Below are 27,083 nucleotides of genomic sequence, written 5' to 3' on the forward strand. Positions count from 1 at the left end.
TAAAATCACCAGATAAGCACTGCAAACACATAAAACAGACCCCCACACACTACCCCAGTGATCACCGACCCCCCCCCTAAGAATATTAATCACACCTTTAAAATTCAGCCTTCAGACCATCATCACCTGGCCCCCTGGCATAGGAAAGCCTAGTCGTCCAGCACAGAGGCGGCTTAAGCCATCTTGGGGGTGGGTTAGGGACCCATGCAGAGGAGGACCCATGCCCATGAGCCCCTGTAATCACTGCATTGATATTTAAACATGTGCACTCCCCTATACACCCCAAAACCCTTTTGTACTGGCATATAAGTGGCTCCTGCAGCCATAAGGGCTATTAGGGTGGTAGATAAATGGGTCTAGGGGATTCTGGAGGTGGTTTGGGGGGCTCACCATAACCTATAAGGGAGCTGTAGTGAGGAGAAGACATGGCACCCTTTTTGTGAAGTTCACAGAAGTGCCCTGTAAGGTACCCCACTATTTAGGTGGCATATCTGGGTGTTCAGTCCATCACTTTGCAGACCCCTCCCATGTCCAACAGGGCTTGTTCTAGGTGGTTTTGACTTGGATGAAAAGTTGGACGGAAATGTGGTATAAAGATGAACGATTTAGCTCCTTGGATGATCAGATCGGCAGGACATATAATTAGACGATTTTCAAAACAAAAAATATTTTGGACGTATTTTTCAAAAATGTGTCCTAGGCTGTTTTACTTTGGATGACTTGTGACTTAGATGCAAACGGACTTAGACGTCTCTTTCGATTATGCCCCCACGGGTTTAAACAAGGAGATAGAGTGGTACCTGCTGTGAGGGAAGATAATGGTGAAGGTTAAAGAGAGGAAGAAATGGGGTCAGTAAACGGAAATTACCTTCATTCTGTTGCTGCTAAGATTCTGGTTTGGACATCTCCTCCACGCAAGCTGCCTTTATACATGCTGTATAATGAATAAACAAGGTAATGTGGTTCTGATATAAGTGATAAATATATTATTATGATCTTTTGAATGTGATGTATGGTGTAAGTTTTTTTTTGTTATATATTAGTGTGTTTGGATAAAGGAGAGCTGTGACCAGGTGAAGCTCCTGAAGACGCCTATTGGCGAAATACAGAACTGTGTTGGGATTTACTAACAATGAAGAAACTTTTGACTTGAAATAGCAAGAGAAGAAATGGACAGATGAAAATTGAAGTGAACTGAGAGTTCACGTAATCAAGAAGTATTTATAGTTCAGGCACACTGATGTTATTGTAGCACCCGGCTCTACAAGGGAACATCCCATGGATTTTTATAGTACTGTTTTTGAAGGGTTTGTGCAAACTGGAGGGCTCTATATGTGAAGTGTGTATGAAATGTGAGGTGGTTTGTTAATAATTTATATGATATTAATGAAATAATTATCTAATAAAAATTTTATAAGTTGGTAAAATTCATGTGAATAGCTTTCTATTTTGGGATTTTATGAATTACATATTCATTAGGGAAATCCTGAAAACCTGACTGGATTGCGGCCCTCAGAGAACCAAGGTTGTCCATTTTTGCTTGAGAACTAGAGCAATGGTTCCCAACCCTGTCCTGGAGGACCACCAGGCCAATCGGATTTTCAGGCTAGCCCTAATGAATATGCATGGGGCAGATTTGCATATAATGGAAGTGACAGGCTTGCAAATCTGCTTCTTGCATATTCATTAGGGCTAGCCTGAAAACCCGAATGGCCTGGTGGTCCCCCAGGACAGGGTTGGGAACAAGGCATCACGGGGGAAGTAAACTGCACTGTATGACAAATATGACTGTAAATACTTTACTTGGTAGATTGGATGGGTTATGATGGTCTTATATCTGTCATCATTTACTATGTTTCACTCATCCCAGGACTCACCTGGTTCATTTTAAATCTGTTTAAAATACATGAAAGTTGATATACAGGCTCTGCAGCATAGTTCAGCACAGTTTAAAAATTGTAATGGTTATTAAAATTTATAAGTATAGACTGAATTCTCAGTGCTGTTTCCAGCCGCAGCAGAGTGTCAGTGTTCTCACTGCTGGCCTCTCGATGAACTCTGTGCTTTCTGACACCTGCCAGAATGGAGCAAAAGAACTTTCCAGAAGGAGGCAGAACTGTGTAGAATAGTTCATAAGCTCCTGGAAAGTGATAGTACTTATGATAAACAGTGGGAAGCAGAGGCGTAGCGAGGGAGGCACCTTCAGTGGTGCCTCCCCTTACTCTTCTCCACCACTCAAGTGTAATGTAATGTAATGTAATTTATTTCTTATATACCGCTACATCCGTGCTGTCCCCTCCCCCCCCCTGCATACCTCTTGTTCACCAGTGCAGGCAGCACCTTCCAATTCCTGCTCATGCTGATCTCGGCTCCCAACTGCTGTCATGTCCTGATTCCGTGACCAGGAAGTGAAGCCAGAAGGGGGGCTGAGGCCGTCACAATCATGAAGTAGAAGATGCTCACGCTCGCAAATGTTTCAAGAGGTATGTTGAGGGGGGGGGGGAAAGAGGCACCAGCACCCCTGCCAAGACAGTGCCTGGGGCGATCCACCCCTCCCCTCCCTTACTATGCCACTAGTAGGAAGGTACTGGTAGCAGCAGAGGCAACCCTCCCCCAATTATATAGTGCAACCACTTTCATGTAAAAGTGTCCTAGGTTTCATCTTCTGCCTCTGGTCCTCAGTTTCAAGGGAGATCGTTCTTACCAAGCCTGCAACAGATACCCAGGGAAATGTTTTTATTATGCTGTGACCTGATGGGCTAGCACAGGGGTGGGCAACTCCGGTCCTCGAGGGCCAGAATCCAGTGGGGTTTTCAGGATTTCCCCAATAAATATGCAGTGCATGCAACTAGATCTCATGCATATTCATTGGAGAAATCCTGAAAACCTGACTGGATTCCAGCCCTCGAGGACCGGAGTTGCCCACCCCTGGGCTAGCACCTAAAGGCACTTGCGCTTTGGATCAACTTATAAAAATGAGGGAGAGAAGGCATCAGAACCTGCAGAAAGCTGCAGGCTTGTTCAGTGTAGAGGAGTAGGAAACCTCTATGCTCCTCTAAGCAGGGGAATGAGGAGGAGTCACTTGAAAGTATGTTATTCCAACCAGGTGCCCTGTACCTAAGCTCCAGGCCACAGCTACCATATAGAGCAGAAGGACAGATTCTTCAGACTGTGGGGAGCCACAAGCACTAGGGGTCACTCGGAGAAATTGAAAGGGGACAGGTTTAAAACAAATGCTAGGAAGTTCTTTTTTACCCAGAGGGTGGTGGACACATGGAACAAGCTTCCGGAGGAGGTGATAAGCCAGAACTCTGTACAGGGGTTCAAGGAAGGTTTGGATAGGTTCCTGGAGGATAAGGGGATAGAGGGGTACAGATAGAACTTGAGGTAGGTTATAGAAGTGGTCAGTAACCTCTTCACAGGTTGCGGACTGATGGGCCGCCGCGGGAGCGGACCGCTGGGCAGGATGGACCTCTGGTCTGACCCAGTGGAGGCAACTTCTTATGTTCTTATTACCATCTTATTCAGGGTAAACATTCATTCCCTAGTGCCCTGAACAAACATCAGGATTATTATTTTAAAGATAATACCTGCTAACAGAGCCACTGAGAAGACTACAACCAGCTGCCTTCAAATCTGATTAACATCTGTGTGAACTGCTCTTGTAACTTTAACTACCTGCATATTCAATACAGCAATGAAAGAAGTGTGCATGTAACCCTCACCATGCTGCTGAGAAAGTTGGTGCTTCTGGAGGAGAGAGAATGACTGTACAAATAGTTGGCCACCCCTTTGCGAAAGGCAAGTGTTACCTCATCAGTTGAAATAAGTTCAATAAAAAGTTAGGTTCAGACTAGGGTTACCATATTTGGAGTCTCACGAACCCAGACGCATGGCCCCCATCCTGTTCTGCTCCCCCCACCTAGTTCCACCCCAAGTCCTGCCCTATTCCACCCCAGCCCTGCCCCCTCAAAGCAACATCTGGAGGGCCTCGAGCATGCACAGAAGTGTGTGATGTCATCTGCACATGCTCAGAGGCCCTCCAGAGCTTGTCGGGGCTTTCCAAAACCTGGACAAACTGCCAGGTTTCGGACATCTGGTAACCCTAGTTCACACAAAGACTTTGGTTTAGAATGAGTCATTGGTATGGATGTGCAGTAAAGTCTGATGTCTAGCTTGTTCAGCCTGCTGGTATAAACCAGTCCTGACCCTGTTCCTCAATCAACAAATAAGAGCTTGTACCCCTTATCCCCTCTGCACCGAGAATGGAAACTGCCTAGACATATATACAACCAAGGGAGTTTATATATGGAAGGTGGATACAGAGAGGCCTAGTGGTTAGAACAGTATGCTGGAAACTAGAAGACCCAGGCTCAAATCCCACAGTAGCTCCCTGTGTAGCCTTGGGTAAACTCTATATATATGGTTTGCTATATATATAGCAAACCAAGGCTACACTCTTCTCCCTCCCTGCAAGTCCCATTTAATTTGAATATTTGCAGAAGGACAGATTTTCCTTCTTATAATACTTTTATCATGTGTTTCCTCCTACTTTACTCCTGCCCTAGTACTATTAATGATTACACCTAGAATTATTCCCTAACTCTAACATGTGTAGAGTAGAATGTTGGTATTGCTTATTAAAGAGTCAAATATTGGTAAGCCAACAAGAGGCACATTTTCTACACAAAAGCTTTTGTCATTCCTGGATTTTGAACATACATTCCAATGCACTGTGAGATTTGCAGTCTTTAGCACCAGTTACAATTTACTGTGAATTGGGGGGGGGGGGGGTGAAAGAAGAAGGATAGAGGGGTATCAAAAAACTGGATCAGTTGCCATCTTTGAAAACAACATATGGATGAAATACTTGAAAAATACAGAAGAGTATTTTTAAAATAAAGTTTGAGGAATCCCATCTCACTCAGCTCAACTTGGAGAGAGCTAATAGAGCCATAGGCTTTGCCCACTACATGCAAGAAGATATAGTTTTGCTCGAAGAACTAATTTTCCATGCATGCAGTTGGGCAAAACCAGGACTTTATCAGCCTCTTTGAGTTGACCTGAATAATATGGCAACTCTAGAACTTCTTCCCTACTGGGGCAGATGAGTATGCTTCAGATCATTATATTCAAGATATGGTATGAAAATGATAGGGCAAACTTATTTCCTATTTGAGAAGGCAGCAAACATAGTATCAACAGGTCCCCTGATAGGAATGGTAATCCCAGCCTGCTGAACTGGGTATTCTGCTGCTTTCATGAATGCAACTGAAGACAAATTGAAGGCTCCGACTAGAGAATGACACGGGGAAAAATTTGTCCCTGTCCCCGTGAGCTCATCCCTGCGAATTTGGTCCCCATCCCCGCAAGCCATCTGATCCCATCTGCACAAGCCTCGAATAATTTCATACTGAACTTATTTTATTAAAGTATAAAAAGAAACAATATTCTGTACAATTGTCATTTATAAATTCAGCTGGCAGGGCTTTGTTTATAAATGTTTATCCACACAACTAATATACTACTTTATCCTAAAGCAAAAAAAGAAATCAAAATTTTTTTCTACCTTTTGTCTGGTTTCTGCCTTCCTCATCTTCTCGTCATTCTATTCCTTCCATCCACTGTCTGCCTTCTCTCTGCCTCTTCCATATGGCATCTGCTCTGTTACTGTGCCTCTCCCTTCCATCTCTTCCTCCACCACCCCCCTCCCACCCCTATTGACCTAGCACCTATCTCCTTCAGTCTTCTCCCCTCTCTCTCCTACCCACTAATATGCAGCGTCTTCTCCCCTCTCTCTCCTACCCATTTCCATGCAGCATATTCCTCTCTCCCCTACCCTTTTCTATGCAATCTGCTCCTTCCTCCCCTTCCCCTCTCTTCACTTCCTTCCAGTGTGTTCCCTTCTCTCTCCTACCCACTAACATGCAGCATCTGCTCTTCCCTCCCCTCCCCCTCTCTTCCAGCGTGTTCCCCTCTCTCTCTCCTATATATTTCCATGCAGCATCTATTTCTCTCTCCCCTCCCCCTCTCTCTCCACTTCCCTTTAGCGTCCTTCGGGGTCCAACAGCCCCCTCCCTATCACCACCGTCCAGACACCTCCCTCCTTCCCTTCCCCTCACCTTCAAGGTGATTTTCATTTTTCTTCTCTCCTAGCAGCACGAGCCTTTCAATAAGTCGCACAAGGCTGCTTGAATCTTCTCCTCTGATGCAACCGAAACCAGGAACTTGTTTCAGAGGAGAAAATTCAAGCAGCCGCGCATGACTTGTTGAAAGGCTCATGCCGCTGCAAGAGAAGAAAAATGATAATTGCCACAAAGGTGAGGGAAGGAGATGTTCAGACGGCAGCGATCGGGAGGAAGAAGTGAGAAGGCTGCTGGATCAAGCATGCTCCCTCACTTCACTGCAGAGATAGGGCCAGTCACTGCCATGGAGTGATGAATGGCCATGTCCCTGTACCCGTGGCTACCACTTTTTTTTCTGTCCCCATTTCGGCGGGTGGGTTAAGAGCCACCGTGTCATTCTCTAGCTCCAAAAGTCACCAAAGATCCACTTTCTAGCAAGGGAATTTTGATCAATCCTTGTTTCACAACTTATGTCCCACTGTATTGCAGGACTTGTAGTCCTGACTCTTAGAAGACGTGTCAGAAAAATCAGGATTTACTTAATGTCCCCCCCCCCCCCCCCAAATCAGGCTTACACAGCAGGTCAGTTTTGATTTACTTCACTTCACCAGTAGAACCATTTCATCTGTTATATACCTTGCAGGAAAGTTTTGAAGGAAGTCTCATTTCGTGCACAGAATGGACCAATAAAATAAATTTTCCAGCTCTAGGTGCTGCTGTGTGCAAAATAAGAGTCTGCAAAGGGGATGTGTGTCAGTTAGATGTAAAATGGATTGGCTAACACGATGCTTGGAGAAAGGGAATTGGAGCTCTCTCAGGCAGCTAGGGTGAGAGAATCATTGGAGAGTGATGACATGCAGGGCCAGCTCAGCCTATGGAGCATGTAAGGCCCTGGCCCAGGGTGCCAGTAAAAAGGACACCAAAATCCTAGTCCAGTCAACCTTCAGACTTCTAAAGGGATAGATGGTGGACTGGGATTTTGGCACCCTGTATCATCAGTGCCCTAAGCCAGTGCCTCACCTGGGTCAGTAGGATGAGGAGATGAAAGAGAGAGGAAGATACTAGATTACAGGTGAGGGGGGGAGAGGAGAGAGATACCAGATTGTGGGGATGGTGGGGACAATTTAAATGTTGGCTCAGGGCTCCACAGTCCCTTGAGCCAGCCCTGGTGCCATGACTGTGTAGTATAATCACAGCTGTCAAGTTCTATATTTGGAGGCGGTAGCACTCCTTTGCTTTGGTACAGACCCGTACAGGGATTCTCTCAATGAGATAAGCATGCTTATTTAAAGCTCATTTAAGGACAACTGCCTATGGTTAGGGAATGAGTTTTGCTATGTGCAAATATGCCACTCAGTGCCGTTTTGCACAGCTGATACGTAAGCGGAAGGAACCACTGTGGCAGCGCTGTCTACACATTCTGTTCTGCCATGGCGCTGGACAGCCCACCCCTAGGAAGCAGCTTCTTGTTGATGAAGCGTTTTAGTGTGGCTCCCTTTTGCCGCTGTTCCTCAGCTCCTGGTTGCTGCTGCAGGAAGATGAGGTCATTGTGGGACTGGCTCATGCCAGGTTCCTTCTGTTGGTGCCTCCGGCGGAAGAAGAGCTTTGCACCTTTCCTCAGAAATCCACCTGCCAAGGGAGAAAAATGCTGTTAGGCAGGGACCACACAGTGGTCAAAGCACTGGGCCCTATTTTATTGTGCAAGAGAGCTTAGAGACTGATTAGAAATGATCTCAAGGCAAAGGCAAGGCTTATGGGGGAAGAGGGGACACTTACATTACTCATAAATATACCACAACACTCCTTCTAGTGCACTAGCGCAATTACCTAGAAGCAACCAATCATTGCAGAGATCTATCCCACACCCTCATTTCAAATATAGAAAAAAGAAAGTTTAGTTTCTCTCTGCTAACAGACTCTCTGAGAATGCTACAGAATGACAGAAGAAATGAAAGGGAGAATCCAGAGTGATCAGGTTGAGAAAAAGGTCAGCAAGTACTGAAGGATGGGAGTTAAGAAACAAGTTGACCGGTGACATTAGGTATGAAAGTGAAAGTAGATCCATATCCAAGCTCAGGTTTTGAGTTATAAGCAAAGGATATAACATACCCTTTTTGTAGTAGCATAGTAAGGGTAGGAGGCACCCGGGGCGGTGACACTTCCTTGCCCTGCCCCCCACTCCTTCCCACCCCATTCCACACTTGCGTTCTCCCTCCCCTGTACCTCTTAATTTTTGCTAGTGCGAGTGGTTTCTGCAAGCATGCGCCTCGCGTCAGTGTTAGATTCCCTCTGATGTCACTTTCTGGCCCTGTGACCCACAAGTGATTCAGAGGAGAACCAGGCTGGTTCGTACTAGCAAAGTTAATACGGGGTGGGGGAGGGGTGGCTTGATGGGACAGAGAGGTGCCAGTGCTCCCACCGACTTGGCACCTGGGGCGGTCCATACCCCCTTATTATGCCACTGCCTTCTTGGCTGGGATTGAGAACATATACAATATGGAGGAAGGAGGAATTAATGCCCTACCACTCAATCCTCACAGGAGAGATAGTGTTCTTTAGGCAACTAAAGAAAGGAGTTCATGTTGCAGGATAAGATTGTGTAGTAGATGGTGCTTACTTTTAATGGAGCGAATGTTTAGGAGTCTGAGTTTGATCTTGGACGAGGAGGTAGAAGGTTGGAGAGGAGAGGAGGAAGGAGAGATGAGGGGAATAGGTAGTAAACATCTGGGTCGTGATATGTTTGAGGAGAGGGAGGACCAAGGTAGGGGCTGGTGTTGCCATAAAACTGGAATTTGGCTGTTCATGCTGAAAGAGATTGAGCAGGAGGGAAAGGATGGACCACAGAAAGAGGTTGAGTAAATAATGGAGTAGCATTAGGAGCGCAATAAGGAGCAGAACCTGCCCCTTAAATGCGCTCCTTTAACCGCCTCTCTGCAGCATGCGCTGCAGGTAGTGCTTAATTTAAAGAGAGGCTACCGATGATGTAATCAGGGGTTGGAGTTGCCAGAGCTACCACTTTGCAGCAGCGGTCTTCAAACCAAGTTGGCCTGGGGAGAGAGTAATGACAGGGTAAGACAGCAATCAAGCAGGAGGAACCAAATATATGAACTAAACATATAAAATATATAATGGCAGAAAACTTAAATGATGGCAAAAAAAGAAAACACACAATACACTCACAGTAAGGTTTTAAATCAGCGATGGATAAGACAGAACACAGGAAATTTGAATAAACGGAGTGTATTAACAAGCGACATCTTCTTGGGACAGACCAAAAAGTTATAAACTGTCAAAAAGAACTCTATGCTAAGGTTGTTGTTAAGTGTAAGTAGTTATCTGAAGAAGTAACTTTTATGCTCCAAATAAGGAGGCAGTTTTACATGATATAAAGGAAAAAGAAAATAAAATGATTACTTACTGTGCAGGCAATTTATTCAGGACAGCAAAGCAATCCTCTTAAGGTTACAAAAGGAGAAGGATAAGACACAAAACCAGAGAGGCAGCAAGAGGTAAGAGAGAGTAAAGGATGCAAAAGCAACATAAGATCCAGAGGTAGGAATAACTCTGAGCAGATTACATCAGCTAAAGTTATTTGCATTTTAATTTCAGAAATGCTAATTTTAATATTAAGCAAAAAAATAAATGTTTTTGCAATGTCTCCATTTCCCCCGATTTCACTAATAATATCAATCTTTGCTCCCACCCTTGGATTCCTAAATGTTTGTATATGCAGGTTCAGAATATCTGCTCAAAGGGAATGTGTGTGCTACTTATCTGCATAGTACAACTCTAGCCACCTTCCTGGGCAAACTAGATGAACTACACTGGTCTTCTACTATGCCACTTGCCTGTGTCCCAGCTGTTAGGGATGAAACCTCACCCTCTCCAATCTCACCACCACAACCATTAAAATCAACAGTTTTCCACAAGCCCCAGTTCTAGCACACTTAGAAAATAAGAATAGCCATACTGGATCAGAGCAATAATAATAATAATAATAATAACTTTATTTTTTCTATACCGCCATAATTTTGCGACTTCTAGGCAGTTCACAGTGAAGAGAGCTGTGCAATCAGCGAATTCCAGAGTACAAATAGGGAAGATGTCACTGAGCAGTCAGTGAAGGTCTGTCTAGCCCAGTATCCTGTTTCCAACAGTGGTAATCCAGGTCATAAGTACCTGGCAGAAACCCAAATAGTAGCAACATTCCAGGCTACCGATCCCCGTGCAAGCAGTGGTTTTCCCCCATGTCTGTCTCAATAGCAGACTATGGACTTTTCCTCCAGAAACTTATCGAAATCTTTTTAACCCCAGTTACACTAACCACTGTTACCACATCCTCTGGCCAGTGGTGCAGCTAGGGAGATTGGCACCCGGGGCAGTGGCGTTTGGCATTGCCATGCAATGTACCCCCTGTTCTTCCCTGCTCTCACCACTTGAGCCTCTCCCCGCCCCTGCGTACCTCTTGATGTTCACAGGCATGAGTAGCATCTTCCACTTGCTGCTCGGGCCAGCCTCAGTTCCCTTCTGAAATCATGCCCTGGTCCCGCAACCAGGAAATAACGTCAGAAGAGAGCCAAGGCTAGCATGAGCAGCAGGTGGAAGATACTGCTTGCTCCAACGAACATTTCAAGAAGTGCGCTGGAGGGGGCAGAGAGGAAGAGAGGCACCAGCACCCCCTCAAAGACATTGCCCGGGGCAGTCTGCCCCCCCAACCCACCTTACTATGCCGCTGCCTTAACTATTTATGGACTGAAAAAACATTTTCCCCTGTTTGTTTTAAAGGTATGTCTATGTAACTTCATCAAGTACCCCCTAGTCTTTGCAATTTTTTGAAAGAGTAAAATCCTGATTTTTACCCATTCTACACCCTAACTTCTTCAGCCTTTCCTCCTCTGAGAGGAGTTCTATCTCCTTTATTATTTTGGTTGCTCTTCTTTGAACCTTTTCTAATACTGCTGCAGGCAATGCAACTCATCCCACCTGCCCCTCCCCCACCACAAAAAGGAGAACCAATTTTTCTCACAGGTGTGACCATTACATGCAACATGTGAAGGACTATTCTGCCACAAGGCAGGAAGGTGAGATGAGACATTGAAGGATAAAGAGAGGGAGGGAAGATTCTGAATTAATGAAGGGATATACAAGTAATTATGATACCTTTAGATTTCTTCATGGTTCCTATTTCAGAGACGCTTTGGTTGCTTCCACACATCTCATCATGGGTTTGGTCCTGCTGACTGTGGTCCCAATCTTTAAAGAGGCAGTGCTGGTCAGCCACCAGCCCCTCATCTGATGTGAGGACAGGCAATGTATGGGAAGTTGCTAATGGAAGCCTTACTTCTGTTGAGGCATTTACTGCAGAATCCCTGTCAGCACACCATAGCTCATTTGAAGTTGTGCTGTCCATTGCTGCTGCATAATTTATCATCAAAGAAGCCTCGTCTTGGTGAGAGAGCACTGTCTGAGGTGAACACAAATGGACATGTCAGCAAGGCCTTCAAGAAGACAGTGGCAACGGCTGTCATTTCATGTTCATGGAGGTTCATGGGGCACAAGCAATATTTATTTACAGATCCCTATGGATGTGGAAAGCTATTTTTGATACGACGTCTAAATCCGAATTTAAATATTTTCAGAAGTGTGTCCAAAAATCAGGTAGAGAAAATGGCCATTTTCAAAACAGCAAAATGTCTTATCTTTTTTTCCCCAAAAGATGTGTTCGCCCTTAGTACATTTCTCTTTTTTGATCATATTTGAAAAAATATCCAAAAGAAAAACGCACAAACCATTAGGATGTAGGAAGAGCCAACATTTTTAATAGACTGGCCACACAGACATCTAGGCAGAGCAGTGGAGTACCCTAGGGGGCACTACAGTGAACTTCATATAAAAAGGCCCAGGTAAACATCACTCCATAACCCCCGATAGTGTATGGTGAACCCTCCAAAACTCACCCAAATCCTACTGGGCCCAACTGTATACCACCCCATTAGCCCTTATGCCTTATGTAAGTACAGTGGGATTTGGCTAGGTTTTGGTGAGCTCGCACTTTCCACCACAAGTGTAGTAGTTAGAGTGGGATATGGGCCTGGATCCCCTTCTCTGGAGTCCACTGCAATGACCACCAGGCTACTCCAGAGACTTACTTGCTGCTCTAATAGGACTGGCGATACCATCTGAAGCTGTCATACAAGCAGATATGTACTGTTTCATTCACATCTTTGGGGGATAGGAGGGGGTCAGTAACCACTGGTTCCTCCAGTGGTCATCTGGTCAGTTTGGGCACATTTTGGTGCTTATTCGTTATTAAAACAGGTCTAGCCCCATATGTCCAAATTGTGCCCTGGATGTATTCTTAAATGTTTGATTATGGCAGAAAAACGTCCAATTAACAGGGAAAAACTGCAGACAGTATGAAAAACATGCAAGTCATAAGCTTGCCCTAGTCCTACTCACACCACGCCTCTGCATAGAAAACCATCCAGACCAGGAGTGTCAAACTCAATCACATTAAGGGGCCAAAATCCAAAACACAGGCTAAGTTGTGGGCCAGACTCCACCCAATCTCTGCCTCAGACCCCGCTCCCATAATATTACTAATTATAACACCATTTTTCCATTCATTTTTCATATATATTCACACACACACACACACACACACAATATAATCTTATTAACAAAACATAATTATCCTGTGGCCTGCACCCTCCTCCTCGCAGCCGCAGTGTAAACGAAGCCGCGTGCAGCGGCTCCTCATGCGTCCTGCACCTGAACCCGAAGCCTTCTCTGATGTCACAACATCAGAGGGAATGCTTCTGGATAAGGCGCAGGATGCACGAGGAACCACTACATGCGGCTTCATGCACACTGTGGCTTTGAGGAGGAGGGAGCCGGCCACAGGATAACACCGGGGACATTGGCCCGCGGGCCACATAAAATAGCCAGGTGGGCTGGATTCATCTGCCTCTTTATGCCACTTTTTGGATGTTTTTCTCTTTTGAAAATGAGCTCCTTAGTTTCTGGAAACAGGGCAAGAGCTCAAGCTTCAAAATGGACAAATCTTCATGATTAACCCCCCTCCCTTTTATAAATGACTGGCTAAATTCTGTGTGGACATGTTATGACACGCACCAAATCTACCCAAATAAAAATAGCTGTGATTTCACTTTGTGCCCTTGACACCCAAAGTTAGCCATTTAATTTTGAGCAGATAAACAACCTTAAAGTTAACTGGGCAATCTTATTTAGTTAATTTCATTTGGGAATACTCAGCTCATGCTGATACAGGCCAAGTATCTGTAAAAATGTAACCAGAGAGACTCGCTAGCTGTAAAACTTTAATGTCTCTTAGTAAACATGTATTAATTGTAAAAGCTAACCTGTAGCTGTAAAACCTTGGCACTAACTATTAGTGTTTCTAACATTTGAGTGAATAATACAGAGCATCAGTTATTAAAGCCCTGATGCTCAAAAGCTTTCCATGCAATTAAGGCTGGTTAAAGCATCCTATACAGAATCCGGCCCATAATGCTTGAGGAGATCCAGTTAGTCATTTGGCATTTGATCCTCACTAAATCTCTGGGTCCTGAATTTTATAAAATCCTCAGTGACATGATTTTGAAACCTTTACAGAATATGGAGGGGGGGGGGGCACAATCCGGGCAGGTCAAATATTGCTCATATTATTCTGCTTCCTAAACCAGGCAAAGATGTGAGCAGCCGGGGGTCATACAGATCCATTTCTCTTTTAAATAAGAATGTTAAACTCTTAGTGGCCCTATTGGCTAAGCGGCTGAACAATTTTCTGCCCCAATTGATAGATGAGGAGGACCAAGTAGGTTTTGTTCCCAAACACTATGCATCTCTGCTCTGAATTTATGTAAGGCTATGCAGGCGATATGGGAATCTAAAGGAAAGGATACTGGGGCGGTCTTGGCCAGCCTGGACATAGAGAAAGCCTTTGATAGTGTGCTCTGGCCTCATCTCTTTTGGACCCTGAATAGGTTTGGGGTCACTTCGTGGAGTGAGTAAAAGCTCTGTGCTTCAAACTGCGGGCCCAACTTATCATTAATGGTAAACTGACTTCTCCGTTTGCTCTACAGAGGGGAATGCGCCAGGGGTATCCCCTCTCGCCATTGTTGTTTGTCTTGGCAGTAAAGCCCCTGGCGGAACATCTCTGATAAGACCCCCGACTTAGAAGGTATCTGGGTGGCATCTCAGGAACTGGGATTGAGCTTATTTGCTGATGATATGCTCCTCTATGTGAATCAAGCGCCCATGCAGTTGCCCAAGTTCTTGAGATGGGTACAGCTTTTGGTACATTCTCAGGTCTTTGAGTAAACTGCAGTAAATCAGATGTCTTAACTTTACGGGGCAAGGGGTGGGAACCATGGCATGCAGACATGCCTATCAAGCCTCTGACTCACACCCTCAAGTATTTGGGTATTTACCTTCACCCCTTGGCTTCCAAATGTTCTTGAGAGTCATTACCCAATGAAGGACATGTGTATGAAATGGCTGGATCTTTTCCTGTCGTTAATGGGCAGGGTAGCCTTACCTCAAATGATGTTACTACCTAAAATATTATACCCACTACAAGTTCTGCCCATTTGAATTAAGCGGAGAGATAAGCTTGAGTTCAAGGCTTTGGTGCTGCGCTTTTTGTGGTGTAATAAGACTGCCCATATTGCCTATGCTAAGCTTCTCTTTGGTCCTCCAGTTTTACAATGTAGCGTCCTTGTTACGGGGTGTACATGAATTTTTCTTGGGGGAGCAGAAATTTTTCCCATCTATAATAATAAAATGCTAAGCGCGCATGCACACTCTCGTCGCGTGTTCCTTGAGATCTGATCTGTCGGGATGTGGCTGGTAGGAATGCGCATGCGCGCCAGACAAGCCTCCCTGCAAGGTGCAGACCTGCACGAAGCTCCGATACCAGCATCAGCGCCACTGCCCACCCGCCGCCGCCACCCCCTCCGGCAGCTCGCAGAGCAGCTCCAGCAGTCCCCGGTGATCCGTGTAGCCGCCCGCCTCGCACAGTCTGTCCGCGGACAGCTCGGTTCTCTGCCACCAGCGGCTCAGTGTCGACCGACCGTGCCAGGAGGGCAGCGCCACATTCAGGAGCTGCCTTAGGGCGCCCAGCAGCTTTGCACCCGGGAGCTGCCAGGCAGGAGCGACATCGGCCAGGTCAGAGCTGCCGGGTGGGATCCGGGGGCCGTTCTGAGGTCCGGACGCTCATCGTCAGCTCCCTGCCGGCCGGTGATAGGTGTATGTGAGGGAAGATCCTGGATGGCGGTTCCGGGTAGCTCTCGCGCTCTTGTGGCTGCCAACGCTGGAGGGAGCTTTGTTGTTAAGGCCTGGCTTCTTCGGGCAGCAGCACCATTTAAAATTCGCTGCTGTTGCCGGCTTCAGGCCTTCCTCTCTGGCGGGTCCTGCCTACTTCCTGTTTTCATGAAGACAGGACCCGCCAGAGAGGAAGACCTGAAGCCGGCAACAGCAATTAATTGCGAATGCTGCTGCTGCTGCCCAAACTGCCTAAAACACACAGAAAAAAAACAAACACACATACAGCAGGCAAAGAGACAAACACCAAAACAAACACAGACAGAGAGACCACAGGGAAGAAAAGAAGAAAGAGACAGGAGCAGGGAGAGAGACAGAAAGAAAGAAAGACAGCGACAGAGAGAGACAGAAATAAAGAAAGACAGACAAACATATATTCTAGCACCCGTTAATGTAACAGGCTTAAAGACTAGTTATCTTTAATAAGAGCCTGGTGCCGCCCATATAGCTTTATCAATCTTCTTCACACCAGAGTGGGGTCTCATCCGGATTGTCAGTCTCGCCTCCTCTTTTTGCAACCATTCAGAGCTGCCTGGAAGTGGTGGTGCAAGAGACAATGGAAGTCCGCTTGGGCCTTGTCATTGCTAGGTTATGTGGGTAACCCGGACTTTACACCAGGGATGGGCATTTCCCCTTTTTCTCTATGGGCAAGCTAGGGGGTGCAGTAGTCTTTTTCACTTATTAGGAGTTAGGGGAGGGGGCATGTCTCCTATTTTGACCAAATGGGATTTATCTGCAAGCTCGGCATTATTATACTTAGCTCAAAGCTCATTGGGGTCCCCGGGCAGAGGGCACGAAATTGGACAGGTATTTCCCCATGCTACAGAATTCCATGAACAAACTTATCATTGCGGTATAAAGTGGTTAAGGACACTTTGGATACAGCTGACATAGCCCAAGCAGCAGCACACTGGGAAAGGGAGCTGGGACAGCAGTCAAATGTTGTGCAATATTAGGAGCTCTTTCAGGTTGGAGTGAGTTTTTTCAAGGCTTCTGATCTGCAGGAAACTCACTTTAAGCTCCTTCGTAGGGTGTATTTGACTTGAGCGAGGGGATCTATTATAGGCCTCTGGGATGACCCTTGTCTCTGCTGCAAAGCCCATGAAGGTACCTTTCTTCAAACCTTTCTGGAATGCCCTAAACTGTCTCTGGGCAACGGTTCTTCCTATCTTGGAGGGGCTGTTGAAAGTGTCTGTTCCTTGGAATTACCTGACTTTCATTATTGGGGGACCAGCGTCTCTTGCTGGATAGCAACGTATCCCCACTCACCCATAGATTTGTCACAATAGCTTTGCTATTAGTAAAAAAAAAGGTTATTCTGAAATATTAGAAACATAGAAACATAGAAAGATGACGACAGAAAAGGGCTACAGCCCATCAAGTCTGCCCACTCTACTGACCCACCCCATTAAGTTTGAGTGCTAATGACCTAGTTCCTTAACTCGACCCTCATAGGGATCCTACGTGGATGTCCCATTTAGTCTTAAAGTCGAGCACGCTGGTGGCCTCGACCACCTGCACCGGAAGTTTGTTCCAGTGATCTACCACCCTTTTTGTGAAGAAATACTTCCTGGTGTCACCATTAAATTTCCCTCCTCTGAGTTTGAGCGGGTGACTCCTTGTGACCGAGGGTCCCTTGGGAAAGAATATGTCGTTTTCCACCTCAACACGACCTGTGATATACTTAAATGTCTCAATCATGTCTCCCCTTTCCCTGCGCTCCTCTAGAGTGTAGAGCTGTAATTTGCCCAGTCTTTCTTCGTATGAGAGACCCTTGAGTCCAGAGACCATCCTAGTGGCCATCCGCTGGACCGACTCAGCTCGAAGCACATCTTTACGGTAATGTGGCCTCCAGAATTGCACACAGTATTCCAGGTGAGATCTCACCATGGTTCTGTAAAGTGGCATTATGACTTCAGGTTTGCGGCTGACGAAGCTTCTATTGATACATCCCATCATTTGCCTTGCCTTGGATGAGGCCTTCTCTACTTGTTTGGCAGCCTTCATGTCTGCACTGATGATTACTCCCAAGTCCCGTTCTTCTGAAGTCCTAGCTAGTGTTTCTCCATTCAAGGTGTAAGTTCTGCATGGATTGCCGCTACCGAGATGCATGACCTTACATTTCTTAGCGTTGAAGCCCAGATGCCATGACGAGGACCAGTTTTCCAACGTGATCAGATCCTACGTCATACTATCCTTGAGATTGCTTTCACTTACTATATTACATAGTTTGGCGGCGTCGGCGAACAGTGCTACTTTACCCTGAAGCCCTCGGGTCAAGTCCCTTATGAATATGTTGAAAAGGGATGGTCCCAGGACTGAGCCCTGCGGCACTCCGCTAGTCACCTTCAATGTCTCAGAGAGGGTGCCGTTGACCATCACCCTCTGAAGTCTTCTACTCAGCCAATCATTGACCCATGCAGTTAGTTTCTCACCTAACCCCATCGATTTTATCTTGTTTAATAGTCTACGGTGTGGGACACTGTCAAAAGCTTTACTGAAATCCAAGTACACTATGTCCAGAGACTCTCCCTAGTCTAGCTTTCCCGTCACCCAACCAAAGAAGCTTGGCTGGAGGATGTGGCTTTCCCCTCCACTGTTTGGAACCATAAGACGGCCAAGTTTGAAATTGCACTAGAGAAGGGGAAGCGGCAGACTCCTGAACGTCAATGTTATTTGTATCTGTGGCAAATCTTTCTGAAGGACCATGGGGAAAATCAAGGGATGACCGTGCCACATCTCTTGTCTTCATATGAGTATTAGTATGGGCAACATAGGGGGTATTGGGATGGGTGAACTTCCCTCCATTGCTGGCAGCATTCCTGAACCACTGAGGTGCCAGCATCTGTGACTCAGGGACACTGTTGCTGCCCACCAAGCTTGGCAAAAGGGACCCCCCCTGCCACCTTTAGAGGAATTCCTCAGCAGACATAGCTTGAGGTCCTCATCAGCTGGAGTATTTATAATTTATATTTATATTAGAGGCTCTGGCAGAGACTCATTTACAAAGTATGTATTTTTAATAAAGTGTCTTTTTTTGTAAATGGGTCTCTACCAGAGCCTTTAATTCAGTAGCATAATTAAATGAAATAAGTACTTCTGAAGTTTATGGAGATGGGCAGGGATGGAAGAGATTACTTGTGGGGATGGGCGGGGACAGATTTGATTTCTAGCAGGGACCGATGGGGATGGGTTTGATTTCTGTCCCTGCACAACTCTCTAGTCTGGAGCTGCCAGTAGTTGTTTGTGCATATATTGTGTGAGTGTATATCCTGCACCTATGTGAGGGACACACACTCACACAACACACGTACAATAGCTGCACCCAAATCTAGCTTTAGAAAAAAGTAACAAATGGGAATGAGCCATGATCAGCTGAGCCAGCAGCAGTGCTATCACGGCTCTGCTCTCCTCCTGCTGGCTCAGCTGATCACAGTTCCCATGAGTCCTGCTGACAGTGTTCATGATGCCACGATCAGATGAGCAGGCAAGGAAGGAGTGGTGGCAGCAGGCAAGGGATGACTGACAGCCCAGGGGGATCAGGAACATGCTCAGAAGAGCTATGCCTACCGCTTAACTCTTCTGAGCAGGTACCAAGCACAGTTCCTCCCCCCTTTTTACCGGGCTTCTTCGCACAAATATCATGCATATGATTTGCATACTATTTGTCTGAGCTAAAGAAAAATTGCTCCCAACCTGACAAGAGCTTTGAGCTTCAGGCCCTAAATGTTATGGCTGCTAAAGCAGAATGTAGTCAGCTACACCTCTAGAGGATTCGCTGACTGTGTAGCTTTATTGGTTACCTTACAGTTAACTGCAAAGTGCACACACTGCCTTTTCTCCATACTCCTAATATGAATTTCAACATTAGATGTAGCGCTCAAAACCTGTTATGGGGCACTTTTTATGCAGTTTGTGTTAAAAAAACAAACCTGTGTTAGCCACCTAAAGCAGTTTAATAAACTTTCCCCTCAATAGCTTTTTGAATATGAATCTCTTGTCATACCTTTGAAACTCCTGATATGATTATGGTGCTCTTCTTTCTGGGTGACTTTGGTGTTTGCTTTGCAGATTCCCGTAATTGGCGAATAGCAGCTTCAGCAACAGGATCAATGCCATTCAGCATCAAAAGCTCTACAAAGAAAGGAGAGAATGGGCACAAAGACAAGAAGACAGGACTGTCTTTAGGAACAGGTGAAGTAGGAAGTTGCCATGGGGTGGGGTGACAGTGGCAATGCACCTTATTAGGGTGTAGGATGCAAACATGCCATGTCACTACGGTTACAACAGAAGAACTGATCCTTCACACAGCCGCTAGCAAGTGACCACATTATGGAAGGCAACCTCTGGCACTCTGGTAGCACCCAACAGCCCAGGGCACCAGCTAGACCCACAGCAGGAGTGCAAGAAGAGGACAACAGCATTTCAAACTGACAAGCAATCCTAGGCTCCTCTGCCTCCCACTGGACTCAGCTGCCACCTGCACTGCTCAGAGTAGCCTTGAAGGAAGTGTATCATAAATGAAATCATATCTGCTCTCCCTAGATTGGCTTACTATCATGGCTGCCCCCCCCCAGATGAGCTGGGCATAGGCATCACAGTAAGATCCAAGTCTTTAAAAAATGTCATTCCACCCTAGCTGAAATCTTCCCTTTATTGCAGGTCAAATCGGAGATTGGCTCACAACTTAAAAGAAGCAAGTTGGAAGCTTTTTTGCAGTTTAAATAATCATATGTTTTAACTATATATTCAGAACATTAACTATGCAACATGTCAAAAGTGGCACCAGAGATAGCAATGGAAAGAGCAAGGTAGTATCAGCTTCCATCTGTACTTTGTATCTGCAACATGGAGGAGAGAGATATTCCAGGCTCTTCCAGCAAAAAGGTCCTTTCCTCTGGGTTGCTCCATGGCATAAGCAAAGCCAGCCCCATAAAAGCAGGACTCGAAGAAGGCGTTTGGAGATATTGATGAGGATCCTTGTCCTCAACAAAGGAGGAGCAAGCATGGACAACAAGGAGAGCATTATGAGCTACTGTCCAACTTTAGATGCAACAGCTATGGGTAAATCTAAACCAGAAATAGGGCAAACCTAGTCAGAGTTTGACTAGAAAGACTACGGAAAGGGAGATGGGATAGGAGGGTTGCAGAACATGCATTTTCTTGCATGTGTGTATTCTGACTGGAATGAGAGGACCCTTATCCACCTCCTACTTAGACTACTGCGACCTGCTCCTCATGAGTTTCCCCAAAAACCAGCTCTCTTCCCTTCAATCTACTCTATTCAAAATTCTTCCAGCACTGTTGCTACACTCACATAAGCCTTCTTCCAAAGACATTTCATTGGCTCCCTCTCTGTTTCTGCATACAGTCCATTCTGCAGCAACTCAGTATTTATCCTCTCATCATTCTGTAAACCACCCCCTCCCCCCTCCTCAGGAATTCTGTTTAATGGGTAAGTCGCTCCTCTCTGTGCCTTTCTCCTCCACCAACTCCAGACTCCATTCTGCATTCTGTCCAACTTACAGTACTGTATGCCTGGAAAAGACTTCCTGAACTGGTATGTCATGTTGGCTTTATTCATATCTAAGCTGATTTGACTAGACTATAAGCTACATTAGACTGTAAGCTACATCAAGTGTGTGTCTGTGCACAGCACTGTGTATATCTAACAGCCATATAAAAATTAATAAGTTGTAGTAGTAGTAGTAGGAATCATGATACAGTAACCAGTGGCGTAGCAAGGATGAGAGGCGTCCCTCCTCTGCCCACCCACCCACCCCTTCCCCAATCCCCCCTGCTGTGAGTGCCCCCCCTTCCCTTTTCCTGTACCTCTAGCAAATTTACACTTTAGGGCAGGTCTACCATATATGGTAGAAGTCTCCTTGTCCCCCACTTTTTACCAACAAAGATTCAATCCTGTTTTAGATATCTAATGGAGACATACTGGGGTATTATATCACCTATATAGAATTTTGTAACTATTCACCATGTTAGTGGATACAGGCATTTTTAGGAGATGCTGAAATACTTTTTCCACCTACTGAGTTCATACATATTGGCCATATTCTACCATACAGTTGTGTAGCCTAGTATGGCAGTAGTTTGAAGCAAAATGCTTGATAAAGTCTGGAAATGCCACCAGAGCTATGCCTGTCAATATTCAGCTGGCTGTTTATAAACTGACCATCATCAGCCAAATTAGACCCAGATATTCCATGCTGGGCACTGGGACAGAATATCCAGGTCTGGCCAGACTGCTGCAGGCTACTCATACTTACTAAGGTCCTAGCTGATTGGTTGGGACCTGCATTCTACTCATACTTACTGAGGTCCTAGCTGATTGGTTGGGACCTGCATTGCACAAACATTCAGCAGCACTGTCCAGTTAAGTGCTGCTGAATATCGGCGACCAGCCCACGGAGTGTAATTTAAACAGGTAAGAGCCTCTCCTGTCTGCTTAAATCACTTTGAATATCAACCAGATGGTTGTTTATAACTTGTTAACGAATCTCTACTCTATGGCTGTTAACTGCAGTGGTATTTGATTGAGTTTTAAATGTATTGTTCTAGACTTGTAATATTTTTGTGCTGTTTTAGACCGTTATCTACCCTGAGCTATATGAATTAAATTATTTGGGGTTTTACAGATTAATAACTGCATACAGAAGGGTACACGGTTTAGAAATAAATGAAAGAAGACACCGAACTCTCTTCTGTTGTTTGTCTAGGGGTGAGATAACCCAGCAAACTGGCGTCTGTATTCTCACAAATGAATTTACAAAGTAATTTGGTGTAATAAGAACATAGCCATGCAGTTTATCATTGAGAATAGAGGAAGGATGACCCCAGAAAGCAGTGGAGCTGAGGCCTAGCAGAGAAAGTATCTCTTGTGACTTTTCCAGAGATGAAAGAAGTCAGGAGGGTATATTCCATAACAGACCGTGAGCAGCTGAATCAGTTCAGGCATGCATTTCCCTTCAGTCAGAGGAGAGAGTTGTACCGGAACAATTGAGAAGCTACGAGCAGCAATTCCCATCTGATGAGATTACTGTGAATGAAAGTACTAAAACACAGCTGCAGACCATGAAATATTCATGGGGCAAAGAATACTTTGCCAACATTAAGTAGGACCCTTAGCCTTCCATGGAGCCTCACTACGCATTTTGTTATTCACAAAAGTTTGTTTCCTATGGATTGTGAGATGAAGACATCAGTGTAAATGTGCTTATTGGATGGTTATACAGTAGAATCTCAGCTATCCGGCCCTGACGGGGATTGGTAGATACCGGATAACTGTTTTTCTGGTTAACTGAGTGTGTTTTAGATACCTTGTCTAACACAGTCTGAATTCCACCCCTCCCTCCCACCCCGAAGCACCAGCACAGCAGTAGTCCTAAGCAACAAAGCTCTCCTACCTGCCTCCCTTTCTCTCTCAAGCCCCAAAGTGGCAGAAGCAGGTGGCATCCTAAGCCATGAAGCCCCTCGCTCCCTTCCTTACCTGAAGTGCAGCCAGTCAGCAGGAAACAACCTCAAAACAGGCTGCTCGTGGCCAACCCAGGCGGGTCCTTTCCTCTGATGCGTTGGAAGTGACGCGTCGGAGGAAAGGCCTTGCCGGGGCTGGCTGCGAGCAGCCTGTTTTGAGGCTGCCTCCTGCTGACTGGCTGCACTTTGGGTAAGGGAGGGAGGGAGTGAGGGGGTTTGCAGCTCAGGACACTGCCTGCTTCTGCCACATGAGGGAGCGAGGGAGGTGGGTTTTGCAGCTGGTGCTTCGAGGTGGGAGGGAGAAGGGTTCCTCTCTCAGCTGCTTTGAGCTTGAAGGAGGGGGAATATGTGGCTCAGGACGCTGCTGTGCTGGTGCTTTGGATTGGGAGGGAGGTGGGATTCATAGCTCAGGACTGCTGCCACTTGTAGTTCTTCGGGACTTGAGAGAGGGAGGTTTACAGCTCAGGACCACTGCTGCTTTGGGGTCTTTTTTTTTCACCAGTTGGTTGAGAGTGCTGGTTAACCAAGACCCGGTTAATTGAGATTCTACCGTACATAGTTTAACATTGACAATGTTTTGAGCAAGTAAAAGAATCAGGAATTGTCTCAAGAGTTTTTGGATTGAGTGAGAACACTCTGGTATCACTGTGAGGCCCACCAGAGCAATCTATTCATTCAGGAAAAACCATGCATAAAAGATCTTATGTGGCCAGGAAATGCTTACCTGTGTCTGAAGATGACAGTGTCTTGCTGACAGGAGCTCCATGAGGTAATATTGCTTGCAGAGAAAAATTCCGCTCCATCGCCTTAACCTTGCTGGGAGTCGCCCTGGGAGAATCTGAGCACAGAAAGACATCTCTGTTATAAATCCCTGAATTGTCGGCGCTCGTTTGTCGGTGCACGTTAGTCTTGCGCGCTTAAGACCCTTCACCATTAGATCTTATTATTGTACATTACCAGGTGCACTTTTTTAAGATAACTCAGAAATGTAAGAAACAATCATTTTGGGATCTTTTTCCCGAGGGGAAGCAGTAGAGGAGTACCTAGACTGTTTTGTTTTTTTCATGGCTGATTCAACTTTGGGACAACTGAACCTTGAGACCTGCTGTTTGAAATTTGTACAGGCAGTCCCCGAGTTACAAATGCCCAAATTAAGTATGACTCATGACTCAAGTAGAAGTATTTGGTTGGTGGAGTTTGGCATCCCCCCATCCCACCCTGGGTCCCACCCTGTGGCTATGTCACTACTTTGACCTCAATCTCTGCAATTTGTGTATTCAGTACTGCATGTTACCTTTTTGATACCCACATAAAACTTGTCCTGACTTGGCTCCAGCCCCATCAGTAGAATATCCCCCATCCTTTCATGTAGCTTTACCTGAACACAGCATCAAATGCACTTCAGCCTCTAATCCTAGTCTTGCATATACCATTCCCGGGACCCCTGCTACCCAAGTAGTATTGTTCCTGACCTGAGCCCAGCGACACTTTCCCATTGGATCGAGGTTTTGATTTCACAGCTGTGACAGTAGTGACCACAGTCCCGCATGGCATCACTGTCCGATCTGTCTCCACCTTCCTGGCAGGCAATGGAGTGGAGATCTGTCGTAACCTCACATCGCCGAGTTCTACAAACGAGAACTAAAGAGAGGACAAAGTGAAACCTAGGCTCAGACTCAGCCTAACCTTTCAGTCCCAAGGCCCATCTGCAATGCCCCACCTAAGACCTGTATAAATCCCTACATCAAATCAAAATCCAACCCCAGTTTAACCACTGCTGGGTCAAACCAGTGGTCCATCGCGACCAGCAGTCCACTCACCTTTAATTCTTCGAGTGTCGAAAACTTTGTTGATAAATTGGCAACACAGCAGCCAGCAAAGATTTGCATTCATGTGCTCTGCAAAGCTTTGTCGATCCCAGACCTGCCCCCTCTGACATACACTTTCTGCTGCAGAGGAGGAACGACTGGTAGAGCACTGAGCATGAGGCTCCATGGGCTTCTGTGTTGACTTGACAATTTACCAAGTGTTCAGTGCTCAAAGAGTCAAAGGTGTTCAGCACTCAAAGAATCAAAGGTTTGGAGATGGGGAAGATGGTCTAGGGGAGACAATAGAGCATGGAAAGCTGGGTTTAGATGGAAATGCCTAATGGGAGGTGGGTGGAGAGGATAGAGACAAGGAGAAGCTGGATTGAGGGCTGAGAGGCCAGAGAGTCAGTGGAGAAGAGTAAGTGAAATAGAACAATGTGTACAAGGAGGAAAGGAGCAATGTGAAGGGCAGAGGAGGATAGAAGAATATAGGATGGATATTTTCAGTTAAGGGGGTGGAGGGGGGGTAGAAGGAGATAAAATTTTGTGCCCACCCACTTTAGGCTCAAAGTCATCTAAAATTGAATGTCTGGTTACGCCACAGCTTATAATACTTATTTTTGATTTAAAAAAAAAAAAAAAAAAAAATTCAGATTGTAGGGTCAGAGTGGAAGTCAACAAAATCAGAGCTGGACTGTGGTCTTCAGCTGAAGGAATACTTGACTGAAACACATTATTCTTGCAACAATACTCTACCTCTGCTGTGAGAGATCCCGGCAATAGGCCACTGTTACTGCTGAGTGCAAAGCTCTGTTGCCCCGAAGGCTGCTTTCGAAATAAATCTAAAGGCACGGTCACATAAGCCAAAAACAGATCTGCAGTGAAGAAATGTCAGGAGATTAGATGCCAGGGTGATGTCAAACAGTTTCACTTGAGCCAGCAATGAAAATGTGTCCCTTTTCTGCTGAAGGTTCCCTTTGGCTACAAGTATTTTCTGAAATGAACTCAGTTGGACAGTCTATATGATGAAACAGAATTTTCCACATGACTCCATTGCTCAAATTAGCAGAGAGTCCGATGACCATATTAGTTCCAAAATAATGATGTAAAACTCTTTGTCTTTAAATTCGGAATGTATGCTTAAACGTCCCAATTACTAAAATATCCGAATAAAATATTGACTAATATTTATTTAACGGCCTCAGCCCCATCACTCCACTACCAATCATAAGTTTATAGCGGGAAGCATTATGTGGACCCTCATCATTGGCCAATAAATTGTTTTGTTTTGTTTTTTTAAATATAAATATTTTTTCTTAATTTTAATCTTTTATCAAGCAATAATAATTTAAACTTTCACTTTAAAGCTACTTATCTTAATACTGAAATGACCCGGGAGAGGATGACCCGACATGTTTCGAACATCCGTGCTTTTTCAAGTGTCTCCCACGGCCGCTTCTGTCATCTGACTCTGCTAATTTAAAGCAGGAACCGCAACCACGGCTTTGTGAAGAAAAGTGCAGCTGGGGGGAGGAAGCCGGCCAGAGGAGGCAAACACCCACAGGAGGAAGGGAGGCAGGCACAAATCTGGGATGCAGAATATAGGGAGGGAAGGACTACGAGGGTTGCATTGGGACACTGAAGAGAGGAGGAGGATCACATTAGGACAGGAAGGGAGGAAGAGGGGTGCAGTGGCACAGGAAGGGATAAGCAGGGTTGCATTGGGCACAGAAAGAAGGAAGAAAGGGTTGCATTGGCGGTTGAGTGGTGGGACTGAGACCGTTAAATAAATATTAGTCAATATTTTATTCGGATATTTTAGTAATTGGGAAGTTTATGCATACATTCCAGATTTAAAGACAAAGAGTTTTACATCATTATTTTGGAACTAAAATGGTCTTAGCAGGTTTTAGAAATATGTCCTTCAATTGGTGGTCTTATGATCTGTGAGCAGGCCTCTGGCCTCCCTTCAATTCCGTGTGTGGGTGTGTGTACTGTCTTGAATGAATCTCTTCATACAGGCAGTTAATAAATCCCAGTAAATTAAATACAATAAATAATCAGTTGTTCTGTAAGTCTATAAGCTGCTGTCTGTATGGACTCTGCAGTCAGAATACTTACTCTCAAAGATGCTTCCAGCTTCTACAATGTGCAGTGTTAACTCCCTGGATTTAGAATTTAATTCACTGTTAAAGCAACAGATATTGTGTTAGTATTCTCACATCTCTATCCTCACTATCTTAAGAGAGTAACCCCTCTGTGCAGCATTTCAAAACTTAGCAGCATTAATATATATATATATATATATATATATATATAT

The 27,083-nt window shown here is 45.3% G+C and overlaps 1 protein-coding gene across 1 annotated transcript in view; it reads right to left on the reverse strand.

The window, feature by feature from the left end:
* Positions 1–6,207: 6,207 nt before the first annotated feature.
* Positions 6,208–27,083, reverse strand: part of C2CD2 (C2 calcium dependent domain containing 2) — a 103,640-nt gene continuing 82,764 nt past the window's right edge. The window contains exons 8-14 of the mRNA XM_033941444.1: positions 26,885–26,949; positions 25,520–25,638; positions 24,428–24,596; positions 23,680–23,793; positions 19,477–19,604; positions 11,286–11,589; positions 6,208–7,754 (exon numbers count right to left, since the gene is read on the reverse strand). Coding sequence (XP_033797335.1) covers positions 7,537–7,754; positions 11,286–11,589; positions 19,477–19,604; positions 23,680–23,793; positions 24,428–24,596; positions 25,520–25,638; positions 26,885–26,949 — 1,117 coding nt within the window. The 3' untranslated portion in view covers positions 6,208–7,536. The remainder of the gene's footprint in view (positions 7,755–11,285; positions 11,590–19,476; positions 19,605–23,679; positions 23,794–24,427; positions 24,597–25,519; positions 25,639–26,884; positions 26,950–27,083) is intronic.

Source organism: Geotrypetes seraphini, chromosome 4 (genome assembly GCF_902459505.1).
Source record: "Geotrypetes seraphini chromosome 4, aGeoSer1.1, whole genome shotgun sequence".
NCBI lineage: Eukaryota > Metazoa > Chordata > Amphibia > Gymnophiona > Dermophiidae > Geotrypetes > Geotrypetes seraphini.